The sequence below is a fragment of the Triturus cristatus genome, chromosome 5_2 (genome assembly GCF_964204655.1).
Source record: "Triturus cristatus chromosome 5_2, aTriCri1.1, whole genome shotgun sequence".
In the NCBI taxonomy this organism is placed as follows: Eukaryota; Metazoa; Chordata; class Amphibia; order Caudata; family Salamandridae; genus Triturus; species Triturus cristatus.
In genome coordinates this window covers 998,902,098-998,927,445 of record NC_140588.1, presented here as the reverse complement: position 1 = coordinate 998,927,445, position 25,348 = coordinate 998,902,098, and the positions used below count along the sequence as shown (strand labels likewise).

Below are 25,348 nucleotides of genomic sequence, written 5' to 3'. Positions count from 1 at the left end.
TTCTATCTTGAGAATAGTCTGTCCTTCCAGCCCTTGAACCACTGCTCTAGTCAGTTTCCTAACTTTCTAATCCATTTCATCTAGCAATGACCACCAACTGGAACAAGTCCACACTACGTGACAAATAACCTTATATCATCACACATAGGAATACCATCCAGGCTAATATATATTATTTGAAGTAGAAAATGTCAGGGTTGGATCTGTCAAAACAGTCCCAAACCATTAACCAAACCCCATGATCTCCATTCAAGGACCTTAATGGAAGTTGAACAGCAACTCAAAGAGCAGGCACGATCATCTAAGCGTGAGAGCTTCCATTTCAGGAAAATATTACAAGTTCAAATATGCTATAACTCTAAACATATACGTAAAGGTGTGGATACCTGTGTTGTAGGTGAGCATGCAGCTCACACCTCTGCATGCTCTGCTGGCAATCCTTCTGGAAAGGGCAGTCCACCATCAACTTGTCCAACAAGTTCCGCACAAGAAGGCTGGACTTTCTACAGTGCTGGAAGCTCAGTTTTTTACGGTCCATGGGGCAGAAATCCTGCTCCTTCATAAAGTTCTCCAGGCACTTGAAGCAGTAGGTGTGTCCACACGGAGTGTCCATGGGCTGCAGTAAAGGCTGGAGGCAGATCTGGCAGGTGAGCTCGTCGTCCACTTCATCCTGGAAGTTATAAATATGGCTCTCCGCCGGTGGGTGCAACTGTCCGCATTCCTTGCACAGCTCATTCATTGCAGCGCTGGGCTCTTGTGTGACTGAATCGGACATCTTTGGAGGGCATGAAGGGCCCCCTGTGATGAGTGTATGGCTGCAGCCTGGGCTAGGGTGAGAGTGCCAACAGCATCCTTCTGTCCTGGGGAGAGAACGGAAATAGTCAACATAAGCTACACAGGAATGAGAGGGACTAGAATCTGTTTCCACCTTTAGGAGTTACCGAGTCACACCCAAAACACCTTTTAAGAAAAAAAGATTGGCACAGTCCATCTTCCTTTATTCGACTCCTCTTTCAAATAACACTTCCATCGAGTGCCAGAAATACACAATACAGAGACAGGAAAGACAGCTAGAATGACGGGGAGACGGACAGGTAAACGGGACAGACAGGAAGGCAGCCAAGGACAAAGGGGAGTAACAATTTTTTTTAAAAAGAGTGAAATAAATTAGGCTTGGAGATCTTCAAAGAATGAAGGAAGGCACAACTGAATTTAAAAAGCAGAAAAAGAGGTGAAAATGTAATATAACAGCAATAGAAGCGATATGGAAGAAAGGCAAAAGTTGGTAATTGAATTAGTGTGGAAAGCAATTTGGGATGAGGGATGATAAGACAAGAAAGAAAGGGAGCAAATGGTAGAAGTAAGAAAGGAAAGATGAACAGTGGAAGGAATTAGGGAATGAAACAAAGGGTCAAAAAAAGTGGAGAAAGGGCAGAATTAAGTGATAGGTTGTCTGGATTTCTCTCCAGAACACAGCCGGAGATGGGTTTTCTAGATCTCCTGGCACCAAGGACTTGGTCAATATGCCAACTTGAGACAGAAATTCTGATGGACTACAACCAGCTGGCAAACCACTGAGCATTACTTGAGTGATATGAGTTTTAGAAAACGATCAGTTCTATGATATTTCACAGGGGTAGCTAGTGGAATCACCAAAACCCTCTTTCATCATGAACAGGCCTAGGAAAACTAGGAAACCTGGTTATATTTTCAAAAAATCAAATCAAAATCCTATCCCAACGCACACAACATGAATCATAATAAAATATATTGTAACATTATAATGCTTTCCATCAATATCCTAAGCCCCTCCTTATCTACTAACCAAAAGCGCCCATTATTTCAAGAATAAGACCTAGTTCACATCCGCATACCTTTTCTGAACAACAGAACCAATGTTCAGTAAAGAAACAGCAGCTGCGTCAGCTGCTGAGCTAGCGGCGCGGAGGTTGGATGCACCTCTTTCCTGTAGCCTTCCGCAAAGGAAGATGATTGAGGCTCTAAGATCTTCACACTCATATCCCAGGTAGGAAGGTCCTCTCTATCTCCTAACGCTCTTTTCAAGTTTATATAGTCTCTCTGTCTAGCATCGCTGAATTGTTTAAAAATAAACAATTACCAGGGAATACCTTCTCCCCTTGTGCTTACTTATATTCTGTGAGACACTACTCATTGTTTGAAAATGATGTGCAAGAATCAATTTCTATGAAGCTTTATTCATTATTAAAAAAAAGACCGAGATAGCACAATTCAGAGCAATGAAGGAAAATATGAACATTTCAAGCAAATGCTAAATTATAAATGATGGTGTAATGAAAAACAACATTTATAGACGTGCATCTATATTACACCTAAATAAATGAACGTATATTATTCAACAGGAAAATACCTAGAAGGGAAAATACAGAAGGAAAAGGGAAAAATAAAGGAGGTGGAAGTAAAGGAAGAAAGGGAGGTTACGAAGAACAAATAGAAAGAGTTAAGAAACGTTTGCTACAGATTTTGGAAGACCTAATTCTGTGTTCTAATTCCAGCTTTCCCATTTGAACAAAATTGTGTGATTTTAGGCTAATCATTTTATTAGACGGAGTTCAATCAGGATTCAGGGACCATAGAAACATGGTACACTTTAGTCTGAACTGTTTTAAGCGAGCACACGGTGGAGGGTACGAGGCAAGCAGGATTTTGCTGGTAGATTGGTAACTCTTTCAGTAAGTAGACAGTGACTATTAGTCGAAATGTGTTGTATATTGATTCTTCATGTAATATGTCTGACAGTGGTCATTAGTCCTTCCTTAGTGTTCTTACCTCCTTAGCCTCCCAGAATACCTGTGAGTTTTCTAACTTGTACCTGAGTGTTGTACTCTTGTCAGACCTGATTATTGTTGTTGTCTCCCATACCTTAAGCTTCATTTTTATGATTGTTTATTTATTTCTTTTTTCTGTAAAGGAGGAAGATATGTTGTATATTGATTCTTCGTGTAATATGTCCGACAGTGGTCATTAGCCCTTCCTTAGTGTTCTTACCTCCTTAGCCTCCCAGAATACCTGCGAGTGTTCTAACTTGTACCTGAGTGTTCTACTCTTGTCAGTTGATGGTCTGGTCAGCTGGCGAGGTGTGCGCTCAGCTGGGCCTTGAATAAACCTACATGTAACTTAACCTCTTCGGTGCCTGTGACGAGCTGGACTCGTCATGGGCCGCGGTGGCGCTGTGCCCATGACGAGTCCAGCTCGTCACAAACCCCGCCCGCTAATGTAACGGCCGGCACAGGGCGGGGAAAGGGGCGGGCACCGAAGGGGTTAACTAGAAGTATCTTGCTATTTACATACAACAAAATGCAAGAGAGCGGAGGATGTACTTCAATGGGGACTCCAGAATGCCCACCCTAAAGGATACAGTAATGGATGCTCTTTGCTACACAAAAACCTGAGATATCACTAACCAGGCCACAAGAGAGACAAACATTATATTATCTTCGCACAGCCACATGAACCGCAGACAACAACTTGAGTTTGAAGGAGAGTCACAAAGCTCATCTCCTTCCACGCCGCTGGGACAATCTCCATTGGCACTTTCTGCCAACGCACAGTTTGACACACCAACATGCTGCCAAACAGCTGGCAGCATATCTAATAAATAAACAACAAACCTCCTTCAGAGCAAAGAAACACAAGGTCTACAGAGCCAACTTCAACCGACAAACACTACAGCATCAAAAGATTACGCAAGTGCGGCGCTACACAAAAGCACAATGTAAGATTTAATGAGTGGGGCATGGGGGCCATAACAGTGCTTTAAATGAGCAGGTACTATCAGGTAGGCAGTACCGGCACTTTCTTTGATTTGAAATGGCTAGTAGCGGCACTGCTCAGCTCCACTCCAAAACTTTTAATGGGGAGGGGGACCGGCACTCCTCAGCAGCAACAGGTACTCCGAGACAAGGAGTACCGGCACTTCTCTGCTCCACTCCAATACTTTTAATGGGGAGGGGGACCGGCACTCCTCAGCAGCAGCAGGTACTCCGAGACAAGGAGTACCGGCACTTCTCTGCTCCACTCCAATACTTTTAATGGGGAGGGGGACCGGCACTCCTCAGCAGCAACAGGTACTCCGAGACAAGGAGTACCGGAACTTCTCAGCTCCACTCCAATACTTTTACTGGGGAGGGGGGACCGGCATTCCTGAGCAGCAACAGGTACTCTGAGACAAGGAGTACCTGCACTGCTCAGCTCCATTCCAATACTTTTAATGGGGAGGGGAACCGGCACTCCTCAGCAGCAACAGGTACTCCGAGACAAGGAGTACCTGCACTTCTATATTTCCATTTCAAGCCCAGGTCATAAGTGAGAAACTTCGCATCACTGCAGAGCACTTAAGACTGTTCTCAAACGCAGCACTGTAAGGAACAGTTATGGAATGAGACAGACGAACAGCATTAGCAACACTGTTACCATGAATCACTATAAGCAGTCAATGAATCATGGTATCAGGTTGATGGCCTATCCCCTCTCACAAAGAAGCTTACTTTATTCAAAAAAAATTTTTTTAAAAAGATAAAGACACCAGCACACAAACCCCGAGCTGTAACTTTTTTTAAAGCAGTCGCCCCATCCGCGGCCGTCTTCTCATTCACACAAACAAGCACTGTTGAAGTCCGGGAGTCTGAGAAAAGGCCACGGAAAATATTTACACTTGAAACCACCTTTTAACCGCTGGAAACTAAGGTGCCTTTGTTGGTGAACAGGGCACGTTTCTGGAGCATGAGATCACGTTACAAATGACGGCATGAACCGCTCAACCACTAGGATACCTCGTCTGGGCCTTCTTACATCTGACGCAGCAGACTCCATTTTGACCTGAAGCTAAAGTCAGTGGGAGGGAGGGAGGGAGGGAGGGGCAAGCGGTTAGGGGGTGGGGGGGATGGAGTTGCTGCTTCATGATCACCTTTAGTCGTCGAGCTTGTGCAGTGCCGGGTTAAACCCTGTGGAGACACCGGCAGTAGAACTTTCAGGTCCCCCCTCGCGAATTAACTCTTAATACGTTTTTAAATTTTCCTAACCAACAATTTTAATAAACCATTACATCACACCTACGTAGTGTGCGCTGTAGATTTGTTTTTTTGTTTTACAAACGGTCAGGTGCCAGAAGATGAGCTTTTAAGAGGCAAACTGTTATGTGAATCTGATGTCTCAGGTCTCTCTACTTTAGGCTGTTAATGGGTACATTACATTTTTACAGTATTTTCTCTAGAGTTTTTAATGTGAAAGATTTCTTTTCTTTAATTAATTTATTTTTTCTATCTTTTGGAAACAATATTCCTGAAAGCTGGATTTTAATTTGCTTTCAAGATCAAATCAATATAATTTTGATCCGTTGTCGCAGGGGCCCCTGAAAAGAGTGGCACCCATAGGTCAGTGCCTACTTTGCCTATTTTGTACTCCGGAACTGAGATTGTGTGATTTTTGAGACATGGGGGTGGTGTGGATTTTACTCTTGTCTTGACTTCTACTGTTTTCAAGCAATGCTGGCATCCCTCTGGAGTTGGACACGTTCACTACATCTAATAACGCGACAGTGGTTAGATGGGCCCACCTCCTTAACCTGGTTAGCAGTGGTCACCGAGGGCTCAGCGATACAGCCCTAGTTGTGGAGGTTATTAAGACGTCAAAGAGACAGCTCCGGTTATAAGTGGTAATCGAAGGTCCATAGCTGCAGCTCTCATTGCTGGGGGGCTAGTTATCTCGGGCTCAGTGATACAGCTCTAGTTGCTGGAGGTTACCACGGGGTCTAAGTTACAGCTCTGGCCGTCAGTGGCTAGTGAGGACTCGAACACAGAGCTCCGGGCGTCCATGACTACATATTAAAAAGATACAGCTAAGGTACCATGACTATCGGCGGCTCAAAAACACAGCTCCAGTGAGCTATGGTTAGAAAGTTCAAAGATACAGCTCTGGTTGTCAGTTTTTATCAAGGGTTCAGAGATACAGCTCCGGTTGTCAGTCGTTTGATAATTCAGACATATGTCTGGTTGCCACTGGCTAGTAAGCACTTAAAAATACAGCTCTGGTTGTCAGTGGTTACCGGGGCGCAGAGATAGATCACTGGTTAATGAAGGCTCTAACATAGGAGGTGCGGTTGCCAGTATCTGGATATTTCACTGATACAGCTTGGATGTAGTGGCTGGCAAGGATTCAAACATACAAGTCGTAGAAAGACACGACTCCAGTTGTCAGAGGTTAGCGAGTGCTCCAACACACAACTTCAGGTGTCAGTGGTTAAACAGTTTAAATATACAGCTCTGGTTGTCAGTTAGATAATTTAAAGATACTGCTCTGATACTGTCAGTGTGGTTCGATATTCCAAAGATACTGCTCTGATATGGTCAGTATGGCTTGCTATTTCAAAGATACTGCTCTGATATTGTCAGTGTGGCTCGATATTCCAAAGATACTGCTCTGATATGGTCAGTGTGGCTTTGATATTTCAAAGATACTGCTCTGATATTGTCAGTGTGGTTCGATATTTCAAAGATACTGCTCTGATATGGTCAGTGTGGCTCGATATTTCAAAGATACTGCTCGGATATTGTCAGTGTGGCTCGATATTCCAAGGATACTGCTCTGATATGGTCAGTGTGGCTTTGATATTTCAAAGATACTGCTCTGATATTGTCAGTGTGGTTCGATATTTCAAAGATACTGCTCTGATATGGTCAGTGTGGCTCGATATTCCAAGGATACTGCTCTGATATGGTCAGTGTGGCTTTGATATTCCAAGGATACTGCTCTGATATGGTCAGTGTGGCTTTGATATTTCAAAGATACTGCTCTGATATTGTCAGTGTGGTTCGATATTTCAAAGATACAGCTCTGATATGGTCAGTGTGGCTCGATATTCCAAGGATACTGCTCTGATATGGTCAGTGTGGCTTTGATATTTCAAAGATACTGCTCTGATATTGTCAGTGTGGCTTTGATATTTCAAAGATACTGCTCTGATACTGTCAGTGTGGTTCGATATTCCAAAGATACTGCTCTGATATGGTCAGTATGGCTTGCTATTTCAAAGATACTGCTCTGATATTGTCAGTGTGGCTCGATATTCCAAGGATACTGCTCTGATATGGTCAGTGTGGCTTTGATATTTCAAAGATACTGCTCTGATATTGTCAGTGTGGTTCGATATTCCAAAGATACTGCTCTGATATGGTCAGTATGGCTTGCTATTTCAAAGATACTGCTCTGATATTGTCAGTGTGGCTCGATATTCCAAGGATACTGCTCTGATATGGTCAGTGTGGCTTTGATATTTCAAAGATACTGCTCTGATATTGTCAGTGTGGTTCGATATTTCAAAGATACTGCTCTGATATGGTCAGTGTGGCTCGATATTTCAAAGATACTGCTCTGATATTGTCAGTGTGGCTCGATATTCCAAGGATACTGCTCTGATATGGTCAGTGTGGCTTTGATATTTCAAAGATACTGCTCTGATATTGTCAGTGTGGTTCGATATTTCAAAGATACTGCTCTGATATGGTCAGTGTGGCTCGATATTTCAAAGATACTGCTCTGATCTTGTCAGTGTGGCTCGATATTCCAAAGATACTGCTCTGATATTGTCAGTGTGGCTCGATATTCCAAAGATACTGCTCTGATATGGTCAGTGTGGCTCGATATTTCAAAGATACTGCTCTGATATTGTCAGTGTGGTTTGATATTCCAAAGATACTGCTCTGATATTGTCAGTGTGGCTCGATATTTCACAGATACTGCTCTGATATTGTCAGTGTGGTTTGATATTTCAAAGATACTGCTCTGATATTGTCAGTGTGGTTCGAAATTTCACAGATACTGCTCTGATATTGTCAGTGTGGTTCGATATTTCAAAGATACTGCTCTGATATTGTCAGTGTGGTTCGATATTGTCAGTGTGGCTCGATATTTCAAAGATACTGCTCTGATATTGTCAGTGTGGTTCGATATTTCACAGATACTGCTCTGATATTGTCAGTGTGGTTCGATATTTCAAAGATACTGCTCTGATATTGTCAGTGTGGTTCGATATTGTCAGTGTGGCTCGATATTTCAAAGATACTGCTCTGATATTGTCAGTGTGGTTCGATATTTCACAGATACTGCTCTGATATGGTCAGTGTGGTTCGATATTCCAAAGATACTGCTCTGATATTGTCAGTGTGGCTCGATATTCCAAGGATACTGCTCTGATATGGTCAGTGTGGCTCGATATTTCAAAGATACTGCTCTGATATTGTCAGTGTGGTTCGATATTTCAAAGATACTGCTCTGATATTGTTAGTGTGGCTCGATATTCCAAAGATACTGCTCTGATATAGTCAGTGTGGTTTTATATTCCAAAGATACTGCTCTGATATGGTCAGTGTGGCTCGATATTCCAAGGATACTGTTCTGATATGGTCAGTGTGGCTCGATATTTCACAGATACTGCTCTGATATGGTCAGTGTGGCTTTGATATTTCAAAGATACTGCTCTGATATTGTCAGTGTGGTTCGATATTTCAAAGATACTGCTCTGATATGGTCAGTGTGGCTCGATATTTCAAAGATACTGCTCTGATATTGTCAGTGTGGCTCGATATTCCAAGGATACTGCTCTGATATGGTCAGTGTGGCTTTGATATTTCAAAGATACTGCTCTGATATTGTCAGTGTGGTTCGATATTTCAAAGATACTGCTCTGATATGGTCAGTGTGGCTCGATATTCCAAGGATACTGCTCTGATATGGTCAGTGTGGCTTTGATATTTCAAAGATACTGCTCTGATATTGTCAGTGTGGCTTTGATATTTCAAAGATAGTGCTCTGATACTGTCAGTGTGGTTCGATATTCCAAAGATACTGCTCTGATATGGTCAGTATGGCTTACTATTTCAAAGATACTGCTCTGATATTGTCAGTGTGGCTCGATATTCCAAGGATACTGCTCTGATATGGTCAGTGTGGCTTTGATATTTCAAAGATACTGCTCTGATATTGTCAGTGTGGTTCGATATTTCAAAGATACTGCTCTGATATGGTCAGTGTGGCTCGATATTTCAAAGATACTGCTCTGATATTGTCAGTGTGGCTCGATATTCCAAGGATACTGCTCTGATATGGTCAGTGTGGCTTTGATATTTCAAAGATACTGCTCTGATATTGTCAGTGTGGTTCGATATTTCAAAGATACTGCTCTGATATGGTCAGTGTGGCTCGATATTTCAAAGATACTGCTCTGATATTGTCAGTGTGGCTCGATATTCCAAAGATACTGCTCTGATATTGTCAGTGTGGCTCGATATTCCAAAGATACTGCTCTGATATGGTCAGTGTGGCTCGATATTTCAAAGATACTGCTCTGATATTGTCAGTGTGGTTTGATATTCCAAAGATACTGCTCTGATATTGTCAGTGTGGCTCGATATTTCACAGATACTGCTCTGATATTGTCAGTGTGGTTTGATATTTCAAAGATACTGCTCTGATATTGTCAGTGTGGTTCGATATTTCAAAGATACTGCTCTGATATTGCAGTATAGTGGCTATCAAGGGTTTACAACACAGCTATGGTTGTCAGTCGGTATCGGGGTACAAAGACAGACCTCTGGTTGTCAGTGGTTAATGAAGCATCGAACACACAGCTCCAGTTATCGGCGGCTAGATATTTCAGATACAGCTCTGATATAGTGGTGCACTGGCTATCAGGGATTTCAAACATACAACTCTGACTGTCAGTTGTTGTCAAGGGCTAGAAGACAAGACTCCAGTTGTCATTGATTAGTGAGTGATCCAACACACAGCTTCAGATGCAAGTGGTTAAATGGTTCAAAGACACAGAAGGCTCAAAAATACAGCTTTCGTTTTTCATGTTATTAGGGGCTCAGAAACACCTTCGGTTGTCAGTGTTAAAAATACTGCGGTAGTTGGGAGTGATTATCGAGGGTCAGAGAGTCCTCCGGTGGTCAGTGTTAAAAAATACAGCTCAATTAGGGGAGTGATTATGGGGGGCCAGAGAGACCTCCAGTTGTTGGTGTTAAATACAATTCTAGCTGTGAAGGGTCATCAAGGGCTCAAAGATAAGATTCAGGTGCATCTATGTGATACCCGCGTGACACAAACCTAGGGAATAGGCAGCGGAGTTCTGTAGAGTGTCAGAGACAAAGATACAGTCAACGAGTGAAAGCAGAGACAGCTGGGCTGTTGGTGAGCGCAGAAGCCGACTGTTAATGGACGGTGATGTACTGTTCTTTAGAGAGACGAATCTTCAGCTCTTTCCTAAATTGGAGCAGGGTGTGGCTGTCACAGTGGATTCAGGGATGTTGTTCCAGATACTGGGTGCATTGATGAAAAAGGCCTGTTGTCTTACAGGACATGCTATGCATGTACTACAGCCTTCCGGGGGACCAGTGTTGAATCTGGGAGGCCGTGAAGGAGGGTATTGACACCCGCCAGAGGCAAGACCATAAGGGCTTGAACAGCAGTTGACGGAGGGTTATCGATAGGTGACCAGTCCTGTTGTAAGTAATGTGGCATATAAGGTCTTTCACTTTCCGCCTCTCGACTCCAAAATCCTTAAGGTTGGGAGCTGCAATTCAGTTAAATGCAATCAAGGAAGAGACTATGCAAAACCAGCTGAGCAGTAGAGCAAGGTTTTGATTATGCTTAATCTTCGAGAACATAAACCGAGGAAGTGTGGCAGAGCGATTTATAACACATAAAATACTGGCAAGCTATCCATCCTATGGTTACATAAACTGGGGAAAGAAAAAAAAAGAAAAATTGAGAATTCACTTTAGGTAATGGGCGTTACCATTAGCTCATGCAATGGCTCCCATTTTATCAACCTAGGAAGGTGGAGGCACCCTAAAAGGGATTCATATCTCGGACCTGCATTCTGCAGAATTAGTTCTGCCGGCGGTGTGTTGATCACCTCTTTGCACAGGGCTAATGATCCAGACTGCTCCCCTTTGGATAGCCACCAGGAGCCCATGGATGACAGGTGTCGCCAGTCAGTGACTTGTCAACCGTCACGATACCAGCTTCACGCGGGCATGCTGCACCGAAGCAGTGGGAAGGCCACCTAGGATTCCAATGACACCGCAAACCTAATCCCAGCGCCATCTTCAAAGCTGGAACTTCAGACTCATCAAAAAGAAGCACATACCAAAGAACCAGCCCCACCAAACACCAATACACGAACAACCTCAACATATATGTAACATCTACAATCAGTTAGGTCAGAGGATGAACTACCGACATTTTGGTTTAACGCATTACTCACTTGTACGGCCAAACGCCCACCAAGCCCCAGCCATACCTAGTGAAAAGGCATAATCTGGAACTGAGAATGACATTTGTGGACGTAAGGACTGACCTGACGGGTCAACGAAAGAAGCAAATATGGCCTCATGGAGAATCTGAGATTTCTGAATGCAACAGCTCTACAGCGGAACCTTGCACTGTGTGTTTGCAGCTTGCCCCTAGTACGAGCAGGTTCAAAATAAAATGCAGAAAGAGTTCTTAACCATGTTAGAGTCAAGGGATAACCAAGACAGATTGGTGACACCACCAGCAAACTACAGGAAAACGCAACCATTAAGGTGACATCGTCTCCAACCACAGAAGAGTCAAACCCAAGAAAGGCAACCTGCCACAACTGAACTGTAATCTTGACCTGTGTCGACCAGCAGACGGAGAAGTGGAACAGAGAACAAACATTTCAGCAAACTGGTTCTTTTCCTAGACAGACTCGTTCAAAGAAGGACACTGCCTTACAACATGCGCTGTCTTCTTCTCTACCATGTGGTGTCTTCACAGGTTCTTTCAATGTCACAAGTGACCAAGGCTAAAAAGAAGGTGTAATCACGCTGACCAGTCACAAATGACAAAGGTATGTTACAATCACACCATCTAATCAGGGCTCGTGTCGGGTGGTACACGCAGGTACATGGCGTCCCCCCACTCTTTTCACAGGGTGGACTCCGTCCCCCCTGCCAAGAAGCTGCGCCCCACAGAAATAAGCTGAATATGTCCTGGTGTAATTTTCAGACACGTTCAGCACGTGACGTCATAAGCTCATTTGCATATTGTCAGTCCCCCCACTTCTTTTTATAGGACTTGTGCCCTGCATCTAATCACAGGTGACCAACACAAAACGGTATGGTAAAATCACAGTAACCAATCACAAGTGACCAACGCAAAACATATGGCAAAATCACACCAACCAATAATAAGTGGGCGACACAAACAGTATGGTAAAATTACTTTAACCAATCACAAGTGACCAGTAAAATCTAGTGCTTTGTTTGTAAACAATAAGTACCAGGACCCAAGGTTTTGCTCAGATGCTCGAGGCGGGCACCAAGAATAGCTGCGTGGCGGGACCCCAAGGCTGCGTCATCTGGATTCCACCTCATGTCTCAACCGCCACCAAACACTCCCTGGCCATTCAGCTCACTCCTGCAGTGACGTTTTCATCCGCCTTTTCTCTTGGTCACTGTCTCTTCCTCCTTCGTTCCCCCATTTTAGTGATTTTCTCTCTCCGACACTAGATGAAAGACTGTTGAGGAAAAATAAGTGCCATTCCCCTAAAAAGAGCTCCAGCAGCTCAAATAAAGCATTGGTAAATTCACACTAACCAATCACAAAACAGACAGTAACTGTCACTTGGACCGGGACTCCGAGAGAAAGGCGCATCGGAGGGGAGGGGCATAAAGTGTGAACGCCCCCACACATCGATCGCCTTTAAACTCCATTTATGTCCTTCCCCTCTTCTCCAGAAGACCTCTTTTTACATTTTAGGTGTGTGAAAGGATTACTGTACACTTCTATGCAAAGGGCACTGCGTCCAAGTGCAGACATAGGAATCTGGAAGACTTACTTCCAAATTCGAATACAAATTCACTGAAATGTTCGAATACCCCAAAGTCATTGTGTCGATTACATTTCAGGAACACGTGCCACGCCACACCAATAGGACGCTGCTGAAACGTTGAAAAGCACCAACACACACAACCCATTAGATCAGAATAACTTGATTCGGCTGATAAAACAGCCATAAAAAGCATACAACACCTCGCGCGTTATTTCAGGGTCAATAGAATGGATTGATGCTGCCTATACAACGGCTGTCGTAACCTCTGGAGGGATAAAATCATGACGAGGCACGAACAGCCCTGCTTTGACCGACCCCAGACACGGGCAGCAGCAGTAGGTCGGTCGTCCTGGGCAACCACCGGACACTAGCCTGGGGCATCTTTTTGTAGAGGTTGTTTTTCTCGTCTGGCCCATCATTTCTCTCCCGTCAAAAAACAGGTTTTGCTCTCCTCCCCATGAACCCTGAAGGTGAAATCCGAGACCCCCGAAGAGAGACATTCCACCACAGGAGAACTCAAAGAGGCCCCCTCGCGAGTTCACATGACAAGGGGGGGGGGGGGGGGGGGGCAGAATAGTTCAAGGGAAGCAAAAAACACCTTTTTACGGTACATGAAAAATAGGCGAAACAAATACACAGCAAAGAGCAACAGAACCAAGCAGGCTGGCAGTCAAATAAGAATGCAGGCTGCAAGGGACACTTAAACACAAACAGAGAAAATCTGCCCGGCTCGGTTTGTTTACTAGCACACCCAACTCTCAAATATTTCAAGGACTTGGAAAGCGAACTGCAATTTCTGAAATGTCTGTGAAGCTGCAGAACCCGTTTCAGACGTTGCATCTCCCCTCAGCGCAGCAGTCTGTCAGTCCTTCAGCCTCGCGGGCGTTGAGGAAATTCGTGCCACTAAGTGTTAGAAACACCCGTTTTTGTAGCACAACGCAGCCCTGCACTGAATACATTAAAGTTTTTAGTGAGTTTGGCGCTCTGCATGCACGCGGCTGCCTTTTGTCCCAGTCACCTACCTCTGGCAGACACGCCTCGCCTTCAAACATAAAACAAACAGGACTCGTGAGAGGCGGGCAGGTGGGTGGCGTGGCAAGGCAGCTCCGCGCTTCTGTGGAGAGGGAAAGTGCGGCCTGCGCCCGGTGCCAGGCTGGAAGCACTGAGCACACACGCCTCCGCCACCTGGGTCTGTGGTGCGCACCCCCAGGGCGGTCCAGAGTACGTGGACCCCGTCAGCACATCCGCGCCAGCCCCATGACATCCACCCACCCCACCCAAAACATCCAACTCAAAGCGGCCTTATTCGAGACAGAGGCACGTGCTCTCCTCGGCACACGGTACGCCCCGCTCCCAAACAAGCCTCCTTTGTGAGGGGACAACATGGCAGCGCAGCCCGAGTGCCAGGTTTGGCAAGCACGGCGCCGAAGCACCCGGGGGTTATGCGGGTTTTAATTACGGTAATAGGATGCACACCGTGTGATCTTGGAGCTCCGACTCCAGTGTTCACCAAACAAAGACACCAAAGGGAGCAGCTCGTGCGGCGGAATAAGGCGGCCTGGGAGAGGAAATTAGATGCTTAGAGCGGCAAAGCTGCAGGCCTGCTGTTCGTCCCAAGTCAAACTTTAATTTAGCGCCTCGCACAGCCATGCACGAACAGCACGCTTGAAGCCTTCCACTCGGGCACCTGCGGGCCTCCTCGCCACAGGGCCAGCGGCCAGGGCCCTCTCACGTGGCAGAGGCGGCTGTGTTTGCCATGGGCTGCAGCCAAGAGGGAGAGAGGCTGGCAGTCAGGATGGGAGCAAGGTTTACAACTTACCTTCGAGTTGGGGAGTAATCTTCGCCAAAGCCTGAATTTTCCCTAAAGAGAACGCTAGCGTTTGGAGTGTATATTTTTAAATGTATTAGTGTTGTTTTTGTGCTGTCGAAGCGGAAGCGCGCATCAAAAAGGAAGGACTCGTGGCGCAATCCTTTTCAGGAAGTGAGAGCAGTACATGGGACTTCTTACCTCCGAATCTACACAGCAACACTTTAAAGGATAGCTGCAGATCGGAGCTGAAAACCCTTCTCCTTTAAAGACATTTTAGCAAACCTCCCCTTCCCCGGTTTGGCCTCTCTGGTTTAGTCTCTGCACTGACCAATGCCTTAAGATTTACTGCACTACAACCATTTCATTAGACACCACCCTCAATGTGACATCAGTCCACATCCTGTTACGCAAATGTGGACTGTTGCAACATATACTGAAAGTCAAAATAAGCTTTATTCGATTCTCATGGATAAAAACCATAAAAGCAAAAAACATCAAAAAGCACACGGTACAAATATAAAGTGCAAGGCACATATAAAGTGAAGAAGACAAAATAACGGAAACATTTCAAATCAATAGATGAATGAAAATAAAAACACAGAAGTAACACTTCAGTGCGACACAACCCTCAATTTCCTGATGCGTATCACGGACCATAACAAGCTGGACATCCTACAACAGATAGCAGCTGTAGACGGCAGTTGTAGATACAAAAGAGCAGGCGCGCATGGTTTAAAATTCAATTCACGAACATAGGAAAAATAAAGGGTCTACGGGGTACACCGTAAAAGGGGCAGAGGACAGTAGCGTGCAAAGTACCTTGCAGAGAAACACTGTCACCGGGGCGGGCAATTAATCAAGACATCTGACTAGTCGTTACTAGCAGGGAAGGTAACAACACAGTAAAATATGTCCAGTCTAAAACAAGTGAACACAAAAGTGTGCTGGCAGGTCAGAACAAACTGACTGTAAGGTTGTAAACCACTGAAAAAGAGAAGTATTGGGTGTGTAATAACGGTAGGTTTAATGATCTCCTGAGACAACCTACAATTTTCAAGTAAAGATGCGCATGGTTTCTTTAAATTTTTCCTACTGACAAGTAAGGGTGGTGAAGGGCGGTGGAGAATTCTGGATGCCCCATGTATAGAAAAAGCCGATATAAGATCATTCAATGTTCATGGCTATTTAAATGTACCTACATCTTCGGAATGTGTAATTTTGTACCTCATGTAATCAGTTCTGGAGTACCAAACAGGCAAAGTAGGCACCGGCCTATGGGCCCCACTCCTTTCAGGGGCCCGCGACAACATATCAAAATACAACTTAAAGTACATAAACCAGAGACAGATTCACATAACAGTTTGTCTCTTAAATGCTCATCTTCTGGCCGCTGTCAGTTTGTAAAAACATCCGGTGCATTGGGGACTAGGAGATTTGGGGGGGGGGGGGGGGGGGAGGGGGGCAATTGGGACTGCTTTGGTGCCTCCACAGGGTTTAATTGGGCGCTGCATGGAATGATCCATTTCTATTATAAAGCACCCTAGCCTCTCTGGGCAATGTCCACACTATTAAAAACGCACTGAGGTGTAGTGGAATAGTGGATTAGAAGAAGTAAAGTTGAAGGACTAACACCCTACTAAGACCCTGCATCTGTTAAGCACAGAGTAGAACCCTCTTGGCTCACACACTGCATGCGGATGTGTCTACTGTTCTCACAAGAGTGTGTGGCTTGCATTGCACACTTGTTCCTACACTTTGGAATAGTCCAAACTTCCTCCGCGTCCGACACATGCGTGTTGTGGTTCAAGGAGCTGCACGCTAGAGAGATCAGAGCCACCAAGTCGGTTATTTTCTACGAAAGACAAGTTAATAATTGATAGAAAGGTGCTTCTAGGAAACCTCTCGTACAACAACTACAGCAGAAAGGCAGCATGTCCTGGGGCTCACGTCGCTCATGGGTTTAATCTACAATAGGGTGCAGCTTTCAAATGACCCACCCAAAGATATGGAGTGATATGGGAGTTACCGCACATACAGGGACAACACACAATTCGGGCTGTGGCGTGTGCTGTAAAAGAGCAAAAAATATAACCTTTCCAAACCTTTTAACTTGGAAGATATGGATGTGATGGATGTAAATGATCCCAAATTAAGCACGCTCCAATCCTGAATACATTCAAAACTGCAAAAAATCACACGGGAAATGACACAGGCATTTTCACTGAAATCGAAGGCGGCCACAACATGGTCCAAAGGACACCAGGTAAAAAAATAAACATAAAATATATATACCACTGGTTAGACAAACTCCAGTAAAGCTCGCACTCCACAGCCTTGATTTCCACGAGGTTATTCTGGCTACGCGTTTCAACCTCGCAGGGGCTTCATCACGGCCAATTGACATAATCGGAAAGAGACGAACCAATCAGCGGGCAAAACAAAGCACGCCTATCCTGCACGCCAAGACTCGAAAACACCAATCACTGGAATTTTACTTTTAAGCAGTGCTCAAGTCAAAATGAAGGTGGGTAAAGGACGGTGGCCTATGGAGGTCACAGCCATCACCCATCTACTGGTGTTCACCAGTAGTAACCAGACTTATGAAGTAGTTTGCTGATGTGTCACGTAATTTAACAAACCAGCACTACCATTAATCCCATCAAACGTCCAACCATTCCTAGGGTACTCATCGCTTTGCAGAAGAGACCCATGTGTGGAGGAATTAATCTTTCTGCAATGATTAACAACGGAATGCGTGCTAGTGGTGGGGCTCGGATTTTTATCACCACATCTTTGAAATGGTTACAGAGATAAAAAAAATATGAAAGAACTTAAGAAAGTGAGATCCGATCCATGTCCAGACCCGTCATGTCCATCACACGTGGCCACGGCTTAGTCACATGTCTGGGACTCCTCAGACAGATTATTCATACAGCGCTACCCAGTCTGGGGAGAAGGAACAATTGACACAATCGGCCCTGTGGGCCTGCAGCTTCCAGACAGCGCAAGTGCATCATCCTATGTCTGCGAAGCGCATGCTTTTAGGAAAAAGCCATGAATAACCCCACCACACGGGCAGGTTGGATGGGTGCAGGCATGCCTCCTGAATGACTTCACTTCGGTGACATAGACATGGAGGCGAGGCGCAATCTCCAGAAGAACAGCTAGCAAGCAATAGCTTTCCTTCAAATGAGCTAGACTCTCATAATCTTATCAGTCCCTTTAATTCCATATGCAACAAAAATGAGTTTTTGAAAAGTCTTTGCCCCACTACCACCTACAGTCCATCTCTTCACATCTAGTTCACGTTAGTCCAATTTCTTGTACCGCAGAGATATAAAAATGTCCTTCATATTTCTTAAATACACGTAAAGCCTTGCTCCAAATATATCACCTTGTAGTCAAATTCACCTCATTACATACTAGCAACCTACAATTCAACATTGTTTCGTCAATGTCTTCTTCAATAAATCTAATTATGTAAATTCCAATAAATCTTTAAGATATAAAATTCATAATAACAATTGTAATGTTTAAAACTGCATGTCATGGTTTGCAATTTCTTACATAGTGTACTGTATGCCATATCAACTGCTCTTGGCGCACTCTGGTGTAACGGAGACCTGGTCATAGGTTAGCCAATGCGAAGGCGATTCTCGTGAATGGGGTTCGATCTTGCGAACATCAACCACAACCCGCATGAGCAAGCTCTTGTTCTTAATCTCGTAACACCATCAGCTCCCACAGAAACAAGCGCCGACCACCTGACTGACTACAGTAATCGCGAATCTGCACATAAAACTGTTCTTCCGATAACTCGAACCCAACTCTCAAAACTACGCAAGACTTCAACAGTAAAAGAATTCAATGAGTTAAACTTCTGGAATTACTTTGTTTGTATTGAGTCAGACTGTAAAATCCCTCTGCAAACATTTTTACAGAACCAGCTGGAGTATTCTGCAAGTACCTTTCACATTTCTGATGTGGAGAAAAGATGACCTTAATATTCTGAAACAATTGGATTATTGCAATACTGCAGGTGATCACAGCACAACAGTGCAATCCAGTTGCATGAGTTCAATAACTAACCCTAGTTCTCAACCCTGCAGTCAATTTCTTTCTAGCTCTTAATAGCATTGTGACAGGGATAAAGTATCCCCTGCCATACATTAAAAGGATATTGTATGTCACCAAGGAGTTCCAAAACCATATAGAGAAACTAGGCCGAATGCAGAGTTTCATTATGAGGTTATGGAACTCCGAGGTGACTTGCAATATCCTTATCATGTACAGTAGGGGGTATTTTATCCCATATAATACATAGCCACACCATCACCTGTACCACAAACAACTTTAAACCTTGATGTGTCGCTCTTTCATATAGAAGAGCATGTTTACAAATTGAAACACATCAAAAGCTTATTAGATATTTGTCGGAAAAAGATATATAACAGTTCACTACAAGTTAGTTAAAAGAAAAGCTGCAATAGCTCAGAATATTTAGAAACATGCAGAAAGATTCTAACTTTCCCATAATTATCTAAGCAATAAAAAAAAAATCTTGTTCTTTGTGCTGGTAACTGTAAGCTAGAAAAATAGAGCAGAAGAAAGAAAAGGAACATTTCATTTTTGCTGCTTCAAACAGCTGCTCCGTGACCGGACCTGCCTTACACCTGGGCTTCTGGCTTGCTGGCTCTGGCAGCAGGCATTGGGACGTCAGAAAGCGACTGCAATAACTTATTACAGTCGCGTTCTGAGGTCTTTTCTTTATACTGCAATTAGTAACCCACTTAGTCCCCGACTATAAAGGAAAGACGTCAGAACTCAACTGTCTTTTCTTTATAATCAGCGACTGAGTGCGTCACTAGTCGATGACTATAAGGAAATTAGACACAGGCATTTATACAGAGTTGGCAGAATCCCTCACATTAAATAATTATTAAACACACCTAAAGGTAGCAGGAGGAATGCCTGCAAATAATCTAACTATCGACAGTTGCTTGGGGTAGCATTCCACACAATTGTGCTTTTATTTTTTCCACTACAACCCCTCAGATTAAACCCAGCCATATGCAAATCAGACGTGGTCCTGCTCCAATAAGAGCAGTCCATCCCAAACTACCAAGTCAGGTTTCACCAGTCTTGGATTGCTTGTGTTCTGGTTCAGAGAGGACCTGGCCTGGCAGTTCGGGCTGGACTGCTCCTATTGGAGAAGAACTAAGGCCGATTTACATATGGCTGGGTTTAATCGGAGGGGCATAGTGGCGAAAAGCACAGTGGCTTGGAATGTTAGCCTGAACGATTCCCAGTGGTTAGACTATCTGTAAGCATTACTCCCATGACCTTTTGTGCGTTTGTGCTATAGAAGTATGGCTTCTGTCGCAAAAATAAACAGTTATGCACTTGTGGACTAGTTAAATTTACACAACGTAAGTGAAATGAGGCTGCGTAGGAGGATAGTGACAGGATTAGGATTGCCTTAAGAACAGCCATCTTGGCAGCAGGAAGCACAGGAACGGAGGCTGAATTTACCGGCTTCAATGCGCTTCATGCTGAAGAGGACGCGGCAAACAGAGGAGCGACACCACCCGACAGAGCAAGCATGTGGTAAATATGACTGAGTAATAGATAGAGAAGAGAAACTGGGCAACTGGGTTAGCCACTTTATGCTATAGATTCAATGTTTTCTCTTGCACACATCCCTCACACAAGAAAACCGAGCCTGCCCCCTCCCCTCCTGCAGCTGTAATGGGAGTGCTTGTGCAGCACATGGAGCCCAGAAAAAGTAAAAATATAGATGAAAATTGGCAAATTGATCATACATGCCATGGTTTTATCTCCCTATGCCATTACGGAATAGGTTCAAGCAACTAAAGCATTTGTTCTCCTCTTGAACTGCAGAATTACTTGCTTTTGTAAAATTAAAAAAAAAGCGTCATCAATTAAGCCTGGGAGACCGTCTTTAAATGTTGGAGCAAGGCAAGGTAAATCTAAATATAAGCTGTTAATCAGAACCCATCATAATGATATGAAGAGCGCTCAAGCCAAATCTTATAAGGAAAAAATATCTCAAATCTGCCAATTCCTCAAGAGAACTATTTAGAGTGGTAAAAACTTAAACGAGTCCACACGAAAATAGGAATACCCCTTCCCCCGACCTCAGTAGAAAGGTGCAATAATATAGCAGTTTTCTTTCAGAAAAAAGTAACAGAAATTTATGACCATTTCCCAAAGAAGGACAGGAACGCTATCCCTGAATTAGGCTCAGAGGCGAAGGAACTTATACCCTCAAGTAAACTAGCCAATTTTCCTAGACTTGAAGAAGAAAATGTCCGAAATTTAATTAAATCTACCAAATCTGGGTCACCTATTGACCCAGCCCCCACCCCATATCATAGCCAAAGCATTGGAGACCATTTTACCTTCCATAACGGGACTGCTCAATGTATCTTTAGATACGGCTTCGGTCCCTAAACCTTGGAAGCATGCGGTCATTAGGCCAATTGAACAAAAGCTAATATGGACCCCACTGTTCTTAGCAATTTGCGTCCTATTTCCCTCTTGCCGTTCACTAGAAAACTGTTAGAGAGGCATGTCAACAATACCTTGACAAATTTTCTGAAAATGAATAACACATTGCATCCCACCCAGATGGGTTTCAGAGCCTCTCACAGTACAGAATCAGCATTATTGGTGGTTACAGAGGAGCTTAAGGCATTATTGGTTGAGGGCGAATCGGCTGCCATCCTCCTATTAGATCTTAGTGCAGCATTCAACACCGTAGACCACACCACCTTAATAGAAAGACTAAGGGAAACAGGAGTCCAAGGCATAGCCTTGGATTGGCTGGCCTCTTTCTTGGAAGACAGATCCTTCCAAGTTATGGAGGGGGACTGTTTTTCAGAGCACTTCCCAATTACATGCGGTGTCCCACAGGGATCCTCCCTTGGCCCTACATTGTTTAATGTTTATGTACGACAGCTAGCTCATATAGCACAGGAATCGGGCATCTCAGTGGTGTCATATGCTGATGACACCCAACTGATAGTATCCCTAACAGATAACGTAAACCAGCAGCTGGGTAAATACCTTGAGAGAGTAGTAAACTGGATGTCAAATAGCTCTTGAAATTAAATGGCAAAAAAACTGAGATTACGATACTAGGAAATCCTACTGTCCAGGCACCTATGACACAGTGGCCCCAAAGAATGGGAAACCTGCCCACCCCCAAATTAGCTGTAAAGAATCTGGGGGTCTGGCTAGGAAATGTGTTTTTCTCTCCTGAAAATTCAATCCCTTATAGTGTCACGCCTGGACTACGGCAACTCACTTTATGTGGGTGTGCCCAAATATGTAACGAAGAGACCCCAGGTAGTGCAAAATGCAGCAGCGAGACTCTTACAAAAAGTTCCCAAACGCACATCAGCTAAAGACTCACTAAAACATTTACACTGGTTGCTGGTTGAGACAAGAATAACGTTTAAAGCCCTCTGACTGGCCTATAGGGTCGTCAACAATAAAGGTCCACTTAAATGTAGACAATTGTTGTCCAAGTATACCCTGACCAGGCATCTATGGTCTGCACAGCAACAGCTTCGCAGAACATACAAAAGTCTACCCCGAGCACGCTAAACATAAAACCAATATCAAATGTTGTATAAACAGTTCTTGAATTAGTGTAGGAATCCAATTAGTTCAGAGTTCAATGTCCATACATTTATTGAGTTTTCTTCAAATCACATTCTCTTTTCTTGGCACAGCTCAAAATCCACATCCAAGAATAAACAGTTCTTCAGTTCAAACAAAACAAAGCAGCCAACAGGTGTTTCGTCGTGCAACGTAATGCAACTTTGACTACTTCAGGGCTGCAAGCCCAAAGAAAATAAAATTACTCCTAAAATTCAATACATCAACACAATCTCTATGATTCCGTTCAAAGTTTGTTAAATAAAGGTCAGGGTTCAAAGAAGACCATTAAGGTTGTCTAAGCACACCGCCACCAAGGATATAAGAAGAGATATTTATAAGAAAAATCAATACATCATAGAGATTAAGGTCACCGAAAGACGTGAGCGCCCAAGAGCAGAAGGAATACAAATTTAAAAATAACTTCTGTATTCAAATCAACTGAAATGAAACCAATATAATGTCGATACCACTAGAGGGGAGGCCAGGTAAATTCCTCCTAGTTTAACCACCTAACGATGGTACCTATAAGTTTAGAATGGCATTATCAGAACATAGGTCTGAAAGAACCACAGTACTTATAACAGCTTCTCAGAACACCCAGGGTCAAAAGAGCTAGGTGGGGAGGCAGATCTTTCGCCCATCTGGTGCCAAGGATGTGGAATGCCCTCCCAGATGACGTCAGAACCCTACCCAATGAAACCTCTTTTAGGAAACGCCTTAAAACTCTGTTTCCTTTGTAGGCACTGCCGATCAGAGTTCGCATACAGTACCTCTTAGCGCTGGGAAGCCTTTGGGCAGCCATGCGCTTTATAAATCCAAAACATAAACAGAGGCAAAATCACCCTCTTTTAAAGTAGTCTTCTGCAGATCTCATCTTGGTCATATAATTATAGATTTAAAAAAAGTCTCCAATAATTACTATGGAAAGAGTTGGTGAATCACCTTCAGGCCCGGTAGAAGTAAAGCAGCTGCTATATGGAGTCCCCAACATACTAAAAGACTGTTCTTTATTTCAGACCAGAACTTGTTACTTTGAACAGGAAAAACTGTATTGTCTAACTAACGTGCACTGGCATGCAGCTTTCACGCTAAAATGAGACCCAGCCAGCCTCAATGTTCAGGTGCGTCTTTGACAAATGTATTCCTGGACACTCTCATGCAGGACCCGCCACTGGTCTTCCGTGCAAACCCAGTGCATTTTCTGGTTCTTTTCCATTTTAATTACCTTAATTCACTCTTTGCAGTGGTATCAGCGAGGCGCTGCACCAGGAGCCCCATTACATATAGGGCGCACTTTCCCTGTTTGCGCCACCGTGCTCCTTCAAACACATGTGCAAACAGGGAAAGTGTGCCCTATTATGAAGGATGTGCTGCCCTCAGGCCAGCTGTGAAATCATGGGGCCCTGGGGGCAGCACATTCAAGTGAGATACGGGGCAGCAGCTTCAAAGCCACTCTGCGTTTCACAGTGCAGGCGGCAACCCGCGGGTGCGTCGAGTGACTGCACCCGCCTGTAAGGGGATGTCTGGGGGGGGGGGGTCTATGGGACCCTATTTCATGCCTCTAGAGGGCTGCCCTCAGGGGACGCACTGACAGTGTACCACCTTTTTGTGGTGCACTTGCATTGAGCCTCCTGACAGCTTGTTTGCCTTTGTGCCTGTGCTGTATTATAGGAGTAAAGGCAAAGAGTTTTCCCTCATTTGTCATGGGGCCACATCCTCATGAAAATGAGGGAACACCTTCTTGAGATAGCACTGGTGCACATGTAGTGCCAGCGCTATCTATATTACATAAGGGGCCGCACAAGCGCCTGCGGCTACTTTTGTAAAACCAAAGTACCCCAGGGCGCACATTCCCTTTGCGCCCTGGGGCACTTTCTGTAATTTGGCCCTAGATGGGGGATGAAAGCACAGTGCGCATGTGGATGCTGTTGTGCATCATTTTGGATGGATGGAGGAGAGCTAGGCAGTGCTTAATTTGTGCCGGCGTTTTCCGGTGCTGAGCACCAGCATTTAAATCAAAGGGACTGTACATTTTTTGTCTCTCTCTCTCCGAATACCCAATAACTGTTCAAAATAAATATGCCTAGCTGGGTGACTGTGTGACATGCCACCACAGACTGGCCCACCCTGGTTTAGACATGATGAATGTGTATTGTTCATCACGCTAGTGATGTCATCAGGCCTTGTTGTCACAACTCTGAGCAATCACTAGATAATTGTGCCATGCTCTCTAATCTATTCATCGCTAGGCCTGCCAATGCTGCATTTCGGAGGCTCCCGTTAAATAATTTTTGCAGGGGGATGGCTCATTGTTGACTTGAGCGAGGAAAGCTGTGAAATCACAAGCAAAGGGCAGACTTGGCAAGGAGACCAAGTGAGGAATAAATGAAAGTGCAGTCTTTGCCATCGCCTTGCTGCCCAGCCCGGTACATAGTACTCGACATAAAACTGCGCTCGATGGGTCATGGTCACGGCCCTCTGACCGCACCACTCCGCCTTTTAGCTGTATGGGTCTACCAGTTTGCGCTCCCCAGCTGCTGAGCTGCACGAGTCTGGCAGCATTATGGGGATGTTTTACTCCTATTTGAGATGCTCTTGAAGTCTTTAGGATTGTTTAATGGATTTTGGCTGCGTTCTATCCGCTTATTTTAAGTACCTTCAGTAGTTTTGGTGTACATGATATGTGTTTCCACTTGTAGTTGGTCCTCTGGAATTAATGCAGATTTTTGGATTTTGAATGCTTTCATCACATTATCCATGCAAGCAGTGTCATGATGATGGTACAATTGAGTGGTGCCAGGAATGTACCTGGAAGGACAACTGGAAGAAGTGGCGGCAGCCGCCTAAGAAACATTTTGAGCACCGGGACTTGGTGGGATTGTGGCGGTGCAATATTAAAACAAGCGATTGGGTGCTACAGAACAGAAATATGGCCTCCATATTGGTAAAAAGAT

The 25,348-nt window shown here is 44.3% G+C and overlaps 1 protein-coding gene across 5 annotated transcripts in view; it reads right to left on the bottom strand.

The window, feature by feature from the left end:
- Positions 1–25,348, bottom strand: part of LOC146829564 (ligand of Numb protein X 2-like) — a 198,841-nt gene that overhangs the window by 130,492 nt on the left and 43,001 nt on the right. The window contains exons 1-2 of one of the 5 annotated variants that reach the window (XM_085608263.1): positions 14,715–14,781; positions 387–860 (exon numbers count right to left, since the gene is read on the bottom strand). In XM_085608263.1, the coding sequence (XP_085464389.1) occupies positions 387–775 (389 nt within the window). In that variant the 5' untranslated portion in view covers positions 776–860; positions 14,715–14,781. Of the gene's footprint in view, positions 1–386; positions 861–12,343; positions 12,364–13,917; positions 14,110–14,714; positions 14,782–25,348 lie in introns of those variants that run through there. The other 4 variants (XM_085608262.1, XM_085608264.1, XM_085608267.1 and 1 more) reach the window with 4 other exon arrangements.